This window comes from Aethalodelphis obliquidens, unplaced genomic scaffold, assembly GCF_003676395.1.
Source record: "Aethalodelphis obliquidens isolate GAN/ISIS:26980383/991018 unplaced genomic scaffold, ASM367639v1 scaffold83, whole genome shotgun sequence".
Classification (NCBI taxonomy): Eukaryota; Metazoa; Chordata; class Mammalia; order Artiodactyla; family Delphinidae; genus Aethalodelphis; species Aethalodelphis obliquidens.
Window position 1 is genome coordinate 5,152,543 of NW_020838027.1, and position 12,170 is coordinate 5,164,712.

The window sequence follows — 12,170 nt, forward strand, 5'->3', positions numbered from 1 at the left end:
ACCCCCACTATTTCAGTTCTCCATCCTCTAGACAGTTACCCAAAGATCTGATGGCCAGGATCCTTGTCCATGAAATGTGGACTTTGCATCTCACAAAGCTGGAACGAAGACCACTCAGCATACTACCAGACATATCAGAGGACTCAATAAATGTTCTTCCTCCTTTAACCGAAGGTGACTTAAGAAATACGCGTCTTCTGTTAAAAGAAGATGGAGCATACACATCCCTGCTCCCAGGGAGCATCCCTGTTCCCCTGGCTTTCCAGGAGGATTTCTGAGCACTCAAGCTCGGACGCTCCGAATTTCCCATGATGCTGAGATGAATAAAGAAGAGAAAGCCAACGCCCAACTGCAGGGGGCTTCTCTCAGGCTCCGGGTCCAGGTAAATGGCACAAAGCAGGGAAGCCTCAGGCTGATGGGAAGGAGAACTTCTGCTCCATTCCCATAGCTCCAATGCTTTCCAAAGCATACCCTTTCCCCCGGTTTTGAGAGCTCTGGCTCTCCCAAAGTCCCACTGCGTGGTCAAGCACTGGGCGAACCCCACATCTGGTCACTTCCTGCATCTGCTGGCTGGGACTGAAGCTCAGGGATATAATTTTAGGCATGGTTCCCAGATCTCACCCTCATCCCTCAGTCTTCCTTTATTTTCTTTGAGCCTTAACATTGAGTTTGAGAGTTCCCTGTAGTCTTGTAATAAGGAGAGTCTTCCAATAAAGAAACGACTAGAGGGTCTAAAAAGCATGTCTGCGCTGGAGTGGCTGGGCCACTTACTAACTGTAGGAAGCCGAGAAAGTTATTCCACATCCCTGGACCTCAGCGTTCTAATTCACACGGAGGCAACAAAACGTGCATCTCTGTGCCGAGTGTACGGTAGGTGCACGCACGCGAGCCCTCTCAGCCCACCATGAGCAAACGAGCACACGCGCGTGTGTGTACGTGTGTGTGCACTGAATGTTAAAGGGAAACAGTGAGCAGTAAAGAAGACGGCACACGTGAGTGTAATTTCTGGTGGCAGAAATGGACACCATGGTTTCTTCTGGGAGAGAATGACTGGGCTAGGGGCTGAGAAGAGGGGCTTTTCCTTTTATATGTATATACACACATATATACATTATATAGAATTACTTTTATAATAAAAAGTTCATCATCAAAGAAGGATGCAATTAATGGTACCATTCGGCTGACTCCAATATATATACTAAGCTTCCAGGAGCAAAGTTATAGTATTAAGTCAGGCAGACTCACATACGATAAGTGAAAGCGGTACAAAAATCAACATCTTCTCAGCTTTAAAACTGCATTCGTATTTTACCTAGATTGTTCTAACCCTATGAAATAGTCACATTGAGCTGAATTTATACACTACCTAAAGAAACAAGGTTCCTATTAACTCAAAATATATGTCATTATTATAGAACGAGTCCGTGAAACATCTTAAAGGTTCTATAAATTCATTTTTATGTTAATCCATGGAACAATGTCTGAGAAAGATTCATATAAATGCGTCGCCGTGGCTACCGCTGGGAAGATGCCGAGGGCTGGGCAGGGCCGAGTGGAGGTGGGACAGAGCTGGAGAGGTTGCCTGTAATGTTTAGAATGTTTGCAGGAATAAAGTAACGTATTACATGTGTCATCCACGATTATATTTTTACACTAAGTATAAAAGAAGCTTTGGAGATCATTTATTCCAAGTCCCCACTTTTACAGATGGGGAAACTGAGGTGCACAGTGGGAAGAGAGACTCCTGGCTCAGACATCCCTTCCCATCCTCACTTGCAGGGGTGACCAGCGACAGTGAAACTGGCCACAATTCATCACAGAACAGAATCACTGAGGGCAGGAAGGGTGCCAACGTAACAAACTGAGGGGTTGGTCACTGACATTCAGAAATGGCTTTTTTTAAAAAAATGATGTTTTAGTTAAAAATGCATGTTTTAGTTATAAATCAATTAGTAGATGCATTTCTCAACTCTAAACAGTGGTATGTAAAAAACAAAATTTAACACTCCCAATGGAAAGTAATGTCACATTAGTGCTGAACACAATGGCATACGATATTTCTGTACCATCTGAGCTGCTTAAAAGCGTCTTCTGTAATTGACTTTGAACAAGGGAAAACAGCACAGGCCATTACGGACTCATCAGGCCTGGGGTGATGCAGTGTTGATAAAGGTGAGGAAAGGCACCACCACAGAAAGCTGGCTCTCCCTCCGGTCTCGACCAGAAACAGATGAGAGGCAGGCAAACCCTGGAAGGGAACTCCCGGGACCCTGGGATAGGGAAGAACTTGGGTCCTGCAGAAAAACCTGCGGGAGCCATCCAAGGATGCTGTTTCGGGACGCTCAGCATCTCTAAACAGACCCACTGGGTTGCCCAAGCCCAGGTGGGCTCCTTGAGCTCTCAGACCCAGGTCCCTGGCCAGGTTCTGCCCTACTGACCTCTCTGCTCCACTCCGCTGAGCCAGGAGCTCGAGTCACCATCCAGCCTGTAGGATACAGTGGTCCCTTGACCCTGTCAAATGACCACTAATCAAGCCTGCAGACTGACGTCACGGGGCTGTTTACGGAGCAGCCCGGCCGGGGCAGTCAGATGGCTAAGGCAGACGTTGCTCCAAAAATGCTGGGAATGCATCTCAAATGGGCAGCCGGAGACTTGTCCTAAATTTTATTGCTATTTTTAAGATACCTCTATCCCTGGCGAGGCCGGACTGGAGCCGGAGACCTCAGTTTTATTTGACCACATTTATCTCCGGGGGTCACGGAGAGCTAAGAATAAGAAGGGTCATCGAGTTCCCAACGCTATTTGCCAGGAAACAAGGACAAACTTTGCATTTCCCATCACGGGAGCGGTTCTAGACGTGGGCTTCGGGGCTAGTTCTAGCGTTGTCTGTGTTTCTCAGAATCAATCTCTCTCTCCCCCCAGCCCCCTCCATCCCCCACCCCCTTCACTTCTATTTCTGACAGCTGCTGACGAATCCTGGCTTACAAAGACATCCGTAGTTTATGCCCCCACTTCATCAACCTCCAGAGACTACGGCGAGCCAGACAGGTCCACACGGCATGCTGTGAGGAGAACCTACCTGGGGTAGGTAGAGATTTTCATCAGCAATCCTCATCCACCTAGGATAGGTAGCCCCCAAGGTATACCCACTTGAGACGGCATATCTAGATGATTCGAGGACCCCGCTCCCCAGACATCTGCTTACATTTCAAACTAGGGCAGCTTTTTTGTTTTTTTAGATGTTGGGGGTAGGAGTTTATTAATTAATTTATTTCTTTTTGCTGTGTTGGGTCTTTGTTTCTGTGCGAGGGCTTTCTCTAGTTGCGGTGAGCGGGGCCCACTCTTCATCGCGGTGCGCGGGCCTCTCACTGTCGCGACCTCTCCCGTTGCGGAGCACAGGCTCCGGACGCGCAGGCTCAGTAGTTGTGGCTCACGGGCCCAGTTGCTCCGCGGCATGTGGGATCCTCCCAGACCAGGGCTCGAACCCGTGTCCCCTGCACCGGCAGGCAGATTCTCAACCACTGCGCCACCAGGGAAGCCCAGGCAGCTCTTTATTTTCAATGTAACCCACTGGTCTCCACAGCGAAGTCAGAGATGATACCAGTGAGAAGTCCCTTCCAACCCCTACCACGGCTCCCAGTGCCCTAAGGTGAGTCCACACCCCCCCACCCCCATGACCAACATGCTCTTCCTGGTCTGGCTTCTGTGTTTCTCCCCGCCTCACCTCTCTTAGCTCACACCTCTCGTTCCAGCTCTGACCACTGAGCATGACCTAGCCCCTCTACCTGGGACACCCTGTTCTCCCTGGACCTCTGTCACCACCTGACAGCCCCCTCCCACCCAGGCCGGCTTGGTCCCGTGAGTGAGCAGTTTCAACAGGTTCTCCTTCTGGCCACTCTGGCACTGGACACTTAGGTCTGGGTCAGGTGCGTGGCCTCCTCCTTCAAGGCTCGGAGAGCTCCCTGCAGTTGCCCGACTGCACGTACGGAAGCTCTGTTCTCATCGCTGTGCGCATGCTCGTCTCGCCTGTCCAGCTAGACTCCTCGCGGGAGGCACTGCGTCTTGTTCCCTCTTATATAACCGATGCCAAGCCTATAGTAACGCCTCAAAAATAGATGCACAATGAACCTACAATCCCCACTGGTACGGAGTAAAGAAACAACGGTGGACATGCCAGAAATGCTTTTGGTTTGATTCCTGAATGATCTATTTTCTGCAGTACATTTTTCTTGACAGAAATACAGCATGCATTTCCTGCACACGCACCCAGTGTTAATTCCGCCACTTAGCAGGCCACAGATGAGCCACGATCCCATCTACTTCCCTGGAAACAATGGAGGGAAGAGTTATCAGGGCTTTACATCTGGCTGGAAAGTCCAGTGACTCTGACGGTAGATACAGCAAAGCTCGATGTGACCCACGTGTGCTAATAACACCTGGTCTCCTGGGCACCCGTTGTTTTGGTTGAGATGCATCCGTTCATCTTGACTTCAGATCTCAGAGGAGGAGGGAACTACCCACTAGTCTGAGATCACGTGCTTCAGATGGAGATAATTTCACTTCCTACCCCTAACCCCACGGCCCCAAAGACCATGGAAAGCGTCGCATTCTTCTGGCCACAGCGATCGGCTCTGGGTAGGAAGTGCGTACTAATGCCAGCCAACAAGCGGCAGCAGGACTTTTGTTGAGATTGTTGGGAAAGAAGTATAGGCTTTTGTTCCCGCTGGACTCGGACACAGTATGATACTGGCCTGGAGCTGCTGGCAGTCATCCAGTGTTTGAAACTACAGTCATCACTGACTACAGTAGGGTTGGAAGATGGAGAAAGATTTGGTTTGGGCAGATTGAATCAAATCTACCCAACTAGAACTACCCTCGACTCAACAGAGAGGCATTAAAGTCCCCTTGTGTTTAAGCCAGGGTAAGCCACTGATATATCTGGAAAGCACATTCATAGTGTCACGGGAAGATGTGACGGTCAAGGACAAGGTCAGAGTCCCTTGGTGCTCTGGTGAGACTTGTGCTTCTAGACCAACTAAAGGAACAGCGTTAGCCTTGCTTCCCCACGTGACAAGTCACACTCGTGCTGCAATCCCCCGAGCGTGGGCGTCGAAGCTTGTGTTCCTGGAGAGACGTGAGTCTTGCTTCCGGGTCTGTTGCTAGAAACCTCTGTGATCTTGGAAAACTCTTCAACTTTCTAAGCCTCGGTTTCTTTTTATGTAGAATGAGAGTTTCAACAAGATGATTTCTGTACCTTCCAGTTACAAAAATGATTTTGTCCTCACTTTTCAGTGCCCGTTCGTTTAATGTGAAGGTGCTGACTGACTTCACCTACCCTGCTGGAGCAAATCTAAATGCTACCAGAAAAGGCCACCAGCTGGTCCAGACCCCACTGTACAGCGGATCTGCAGACCCAAATCCAGCACCATGGACAGACAGCCTGGCCAGCCAGCAGTGGCCCCTGGGCAACGCAGGGTAGTAGCCAAATCTGCCTACTCGAGTGACGACTTGTTATAGTCCCAGATGCGAAAATGCTAGAAACATCTAGGCTACGTGAATCAGTATCTGTGAATAAATGGACTTCTCTATTCTTAGATCTGGTCCCTGACTTTGAGCCTTTCTGGTTGGCTAGTGTGAAGCCCTAAAGTTATTGCTCCTGGGACCAGAATACCCTTCTATTTAAATCACACATTGGGAAGGTTGTTTAACTCAGTCCTCTGGGTTGGGAAGACCAATTTGTTTTCTCCCTTTTGTGGTTCAGACTGAGTCTGAAAGAACTTATTCCCCTCTGCTCTTTTTCTCTTTCTTTGTCCTTCTCTGGTAAGTAGTGGAGAGTTTTCTGTTTCTCGGCTTCAATGATCCCTGTGATGACAAATTACCATCATGACTCTAAGTTGGTCCTCTCAGGAGTTCCAGCTATTCCCTCTAGGTGTTAGATGGAAACTGCCCCTTAGATTTCCGACCATCATTTTAAATGCAACATGATCGGAATCAAATTCATCTAATTTATGATAAATTAGATTCTCTTGGCATCTTCCCCATCCCTGTCAATGGACCCACAATTTCCCAGTCCTCTGGCTTCAGCCCAGACTTTGGAGTTATCCTTGATTCACGCTCTCTCCAGTGTCTCTGGTACCCAGCTTTGTAACGTATGACATTAAGTAGCTCATCTTCTCCCTCCCTCTGAATTACTTCCACCTCTCTGGTCCATGCCTACCACCGGTCACGTCTGAATGATGCAGCACCTCAGCTGCCCTCCTTGAGTTAGCCCAATTCTAGCCCATCTTCCTCTCTGAGACCGGATTAGTTTTCCTAAGCCCACACTTCAGCCTATAATTCCCTGGCCCTAAAAAGGTCCGTAACTTCCTATTGCATCACATTAAAATTCCTGTAAGGGAGCTTCCCTCGTGGCGCAGTGGTTGAGAGTCCGCCTGCCGATGCAGGGGACACGGGTTCGTGCCCCGGTCCGGGAAGATCCCACATGCCGCGGAGCGGCTGGGCCCGTGAGCCATGGCCGCTGAGCCTGCGCGTCCGGAGCCTGTGCTCTGCAACGGGAGAGGCCACACAGTGAGAGGCCCGCGTACCGCCAAAAAAAAAAAAAAATTCCTGTAAGATTTCGAGATTTCCCATTATCTACTTCATCCTACCGATTCAAATTCAACAACGCTTTGGCTTATACTACCCTAGGAGTTGCTCTCTATATTGTATTTCCTATAGTATTCCCTATTATTATCTCCCAAGCACTCTCCTTGCCAACTCCAGCAGCTAGCCCCTAAGTGTTTAACACCTCAGATTTGTCCCCATGACCTGGCCCAGGCTGACTCCATACCCAGGATACTCTCTCGTTTTGCCCTACAACTCCTCATGGCCCCTCCAAGAAGCCTACCCTTTCCATTCCGGCCCTCACTGTTCTCCTTCTCCTTCAAACACTCGTAAGGCTCGTGGCCCATACTAGACATACTCCCTGAATAACCTGCAGTGTCCTACCAGTTCTGTTTTCTTCCCAAACAGACCATAGACCAGACCTTCCCTTGACGGTAAGGACGAACCTATATACGTCTTTTACCTGCTCCATGGTGTCTAGCAAAAGGCACTCAATACATATTGGTCAATTCACTGAAACTGACTCGTAGGGATCTGGGCTTTGGGGGTAGGAGACAGAAGCGAAGGAGAATAATGATGTAATTCTAAGTCGTCCAGATAATTCCTTGGACCTGCTGCTTCTAGTCCTTCGCTGCCCTCCTGCACCCGATTACTTTACCTGCAGAACTGAACCTCCTGGTGAAACTGTGAGTTCTCGGGCTGCGTTCCCTCCTTCAGCTGGCTGACGTTGAAGAAGGAGAGGGTGTGGTTGACAAAGCCATGCAGAGTCCCGTTGTGACTGTAGGAGTACTGATACACCAGGCGGGGAATGAAGTCAGAGGTGATCGCGATGACAAAAGCCTGGGGATAGAACCACAAGCACCTGAGGAACCGTCAGCATGGACACCATGCGGGTGACGCAGGTCCATCTGCCCAAGAGACTGTCCCCTCCTGGGCTCTCCATCCGGGGGCACTGCTCTGATTGATACAGAGTCCTTGCCCCTGAGCTCACAACACTGACTTACCTGGCTTTTCCATCTTTGATACATGTAAGGAAACCCACAAGTCAGTGGCCGTCAAGAGAGTGAATTACAACCACCGAAGCAAAGGATGCTACGCCAGTTTGGACCATTGGGTGAGGGAGGGCGTGAATCATCTCTGAGATACCTGAATTGATGCTGGCATTGGCCATGCCAAGGTAGAGTGGGAGATTTTCTGAGAAAATGACTGAGAGTGGTGAGACGGCCACTGAAGTGTGACAGGCAAGGATACCAAATGGCCACATATTGAACACATCTGCCCCTGAGGGACACGAGAAAGCCAGGAACACCAAGGATATGGTTCCACGGTGAACCTCAGTTTGACCATCATCTCTCAGCGCTTTTTAGCCCATCATACAATGAAAGTCGCTCTTTCATCCATTTTGCTTAGAAAAAGTGAGACACAGAGAGGGAAGGAGGAGGTCCTGCTGGATGAAACGCACACACCCGACGTAGCGCCTGGCGTATCTAAGTTCTCTATGAGGGTCTATGGAGCAAACCAAACGACAAAGGAACGACTGCCTGTTCGGATGAGGAGGGAGTTTCTGCAAAGAAAATCTTAAATCTTTTTGGCAGGTGTTTATACTGTCCTCGGCACCAACAATTAAAGCCCTTTTAAAAAATGCAGTTTAGGTATTGTTTTCTAAATGTATATACGAGTGTGCATGGCCATAACCATATTTGAGAGTGAGTAACGGACTTCTAATAATCACAGCTGTAATTAATGGAGCACGGGCCATACGTCCTTTCATCACCCCATTTAATTTGCAGACTGATCCTACTTGGTGAGACTCTTATTCTCTCCCATTTCTTACAGTTAAGAAGTCTTAGAACAGCCAAGGAAGTAAAACGTCCTGTCATTCTGTTGTAGATGAAAAGCGCTTGGTACTCAGGGGCTCTTTTCTAGAAGACACAACTCCAAAGCAGCTACTGATCAAACTGCACCTCATTTCTCAGCCTTGAGACGTGCACTTCCTACATCAAACATCCCACGTGTGACGGGCGGATCCCCTCTGCCTCTCTGCACACCTCGTGCCGTCTCATGTGTTTTTATTCGGTAGCCAGGTCACGGCCGGAATCAGCGTTTCTCTCCCAAGGGAAAGGGGGCTGTGGCTTTCTTGATGTGCGCTGAGCTGGTAGATACTGTCCCGGGAGACGGAAGAGGAGGCCCTGCCTGACCACCATCCGTATGGAACGCAGACGCCAAAGGAGCTGCTGGCTTGGGCCCAGCAGGATTTCCTCCGAAACGTGGACACATCTGGCAAGGCAGTTAAGGAGGTCAGAGCAGACAGGACCCCTCTTCTTCCATGTCCTATCTTAACCAAGCAGCGCCAGGGATAATTAAGACTTTACATTGACAGCTTGGAGAAACGGTAATTAGGAACTGCAGCCTGGGCGATGGTCCAGGTATTGTTCAGCTCCAGGGTAGAAAAAGAAAGGAAAGAGATGGCTAGATATGTGCAATTCTTTCCTCATGATTCTTGGCTCCGAGGAAAGATCTGATCTGGACTCTTAAGGCCAAGGTACACATTCTGGTGGGTAATTGCCTTTCTTGCTCTTAGCGAAATGAACGACAAAGCTGCACACCTCCGGCAACAGCCTGATGACTTAGAAGGCGCGTACGTGATACGTGATATTAACGAGGGCTGGGGAGTGGGTGGGCGCCGGGCGCTGTCTTAAACAGAGCTCCAAATGGAAGAAGCTGGGAGGTAACAGGACAGGTTTCCTGCCCTGAGGACTCAGCTCCCCTGGAAAGCCCCTCCCACAGAGCGAGGGTGTCATGAATGCAAGCACTTACGTTGATGATAACAGAGAACTTGCCGATGCCCGAGAGGATGTCAAACCAAATCCCTGTAAGACAGGGAAAAAAAGGGCGTCTGCCTCATTCCCACCCTCAGCCCAGTGATGACAAGGCTTCAGTCAGAGTGCCGCCTTGCAGGCAAGTTACCAGTGGAGCTCTGCCGGGCCCCCCAGGGATAGGCTTGTCTGGAGAGGCTTAGGTGCACCCCTGTCTGCAAAGCAGGGGGCTAGCGGGGGGTGGGGGTACCGTGGCCTCCAGCACCGAGGAGATAAGGATGAGGGGCTCGAAGGGGTGATAAGGAATGCTCCAGCCCTCCGGATGCCCGACATAGTGTGAGGGGGGCGGCCAGGGAGACAGGGGGAGGGTCGGAGGGAGGGGATGGGGATGGGCTGCGTCGCCTCTGAGGGATGCAGGGGACAGACCGATATCTTTGGTTCGCACAGCATCTGGCCGCCTCAGCTCCGTAACGAACTTCTTCGCATCCAGCCGCACTTCAATGACGTTGTTGAGGAGGGCGAACACCGGCGCCAGAGGAAAGGAGGCCACAAAGAGGGTGACAAAACCAAACTGGATGACTAAGAGAAAGAAGAGCACAAGAGGCAGAAGGATTTAGACATATGTTTGCCTTGCAGCTCTAGCCCCTGTCTTTTCTGACCGGGGACTCTTGTCCACCTTGGGCTCAGGCTCCCTTTCCGTCCTGCCCCACGGTAGGGGCATTTCTTTCTCAGCACCCACAGGCCTGGCAGTCAGTGCCATCACTTAGGTGCAAAGCTCTATTTAGTTGAGAAGATACCAGAAAAGGAAAAGTCTCCACCCCTTCCTTTCCACTACCTTTTATCTCCAGTCACTAACCCTGGTCATTGAACTCAGAGGTTAACAAACTTCTTCAGCAAAGGTCCGGATAGCAAATATTTTTTTTTAAATTGAACTTTAGTTAGTTTACAATGTTGTGTTAGTCTTAGGTGTACAGCAAAGTGATTCAAACTGAATCATATATATATATATATATATGTATATATATGTATGTATACATATGTATCTTCTTACATACATATAATTTTCAGATTCTGTTCCATTATAGGTTTGTTTTTATTTAGATGTTGGGGGTAGGAGTTTATTAATTAATTTATTTCTTTTTGCTGTGTTGGGTCTTCGTTTCTGCGCGAGGGCTTTCTCTAGTTGCTGCGAGCAGGGGCCACTCTTCATCGCGGTGCGCGGGCCTCTCACTGTCGCGGCCTCTCCCGTTGCAGAGCACAGGCTTCAGACGCGCAGGCTCAGTAGTTGTGGCTCACAGGCCCAGTTGCTCCGCGGCATGTGGGATCCTCCCAGACCAGGGCTCGAACCCGTGTCCCCTGCATTGGCAGGCAGATTCTCAACCACTGCGCCACCAGGGAAGCCCCCGTTATAGGTTTTTTTAAATGTTGTGTCCATTATAAGTTACTATATTTCTGTGTCTGTGAGGCTGTTTCTGTTTTACAAATAAGTTTATTTGTATTATTTTTTAGATTCCACATGTAAGTCACATCATATGGTATTTGTCTTTCTCTGTCTGACTCACTTCACTTAGTATGATCATATCTAGGTCCATCCATGTTGTTGCCAGTGGCGACATTTCATCCTTTTTCATGGCTGAGCAGACAGTAACTATTTTTGTATGGTCCTGTCATAATGACCTAACTCTACCATTGCACAGTGAGAGCAGCTGTAGACAAATGTAGACCAGCAGGCTTGGTTGGGTTCCAATAAAACTTTATTTACAAAAGCAGTAAATAAAGTGGGCTGGATGTGTTTGCAAGCCCTGATGTAACTTCAAAACCATCTCCCAAAGTTGGCCTCTTCCCCTATCCACAGTCGCTGCTTTTATTTAGAAGGTGGATTCATTCATCACACGTGTACCGAGAGCTCCCTGAATGTCAGGCACTGTGCAAAGTCTTTAAGGAGGCAGAGCTCCCTGAATGTCAGGCACTGTGCAAAGTCTTTAAGGAGGCAAAGGTCTGGACCCGCCTACAAGGACCTGCCTTCAAGGACCCGCCTTCAAGGAGCCTTCAAGGGAGAGGAATATACAAAGATGTGCAAGGAGACTTCACGTGTGCCAAGAGAGAAGGGAGGATGTACCAGACAAAGCAGAGATTGCAAGGAGAGAGCTCAAGCCTGCTTGGCGTGGGGACTAAGGGGAGTCTCCGGAAGGACACCTAAGCTTAGACTTGAAGGATGGGCCTGTCACTGCAGGCGGGGTGCATTATAGACTGCATCCAGGCCCTGGAAGCAGTGCAGGCAGAGGAGTGGAGGCGGCCTCTGCCAATCAGACGGCGTAAGGAGTCCAGGCCCCCATCGTTTCTACCTGGACAACTGCAACCACCTCCTACCTGGTTTCCTCGTGACCGATCTGCCCACACTGCTACGTCTGTTCAGCCCCAAGCGCCCAGTAATCCGATCCCATCACTTAACCTACTCACAAGCATTTCAGCTGGCTCCCTTCTGTTTACTGGATAGAATCCAGATCCCTTATCTTGGGACACAGGGGCTGGACCATCTGTACCCAAGCTACCTCTCTAGCCCCGCCTCCCAGAATCTCCCCACAACCGCCATGCTTCTGCCTTCCCGGACTCTGAGCTTCTCACCGTTCGGATATCTCCGCAGACACGTTAGCTCCTTCCCTTCCATGGCACACGAGGGAAGGAGCTAGCAAACTCCTATGCATCCCCAAGAACAGTCAAATGCCATCTCCTTGGTGAAGTCTGTTACCC

The 12,170-nt window shown here is 49.6% G+C and overlaps 1 protein-coding gene across 3 annotated transcripts in view; it reads right to left on the bottom strand.

Annotated features, from left to right (window-relative positions):
• ANO2 (anoctamin 2) overlaps nucleotides 1–12,170 on the bottom strand; it is a 333,147-nt gene that overhangs the window by 5,128 nt on the left and 315,849 nt on the right. For all 3 annotated transcript variants that reach the window (XM_027093346.1, XM_027093345.1, XM_027093344.1), the window contains 3 exons: nucleotides 9,846–9,998; nucleotides 9,421–9,473; nucleotides 7,262–7,443 (listed from right to left, as the gene is read on the bottom strand). In XM_027093346.1, the coding sequence (XP_026949147.1) occupies nucleotides 7,262–7,443; nucleotides 9,421–9,473; nucleotides 9,846–9,998 (388 nt within the window). The remainder of the gene's footprint in view (nucleotides 1–7,261; nucleotides 7,444–9,420; nucleotides 9,474–9,845; nucleotides 9,999–12,170) is intronic.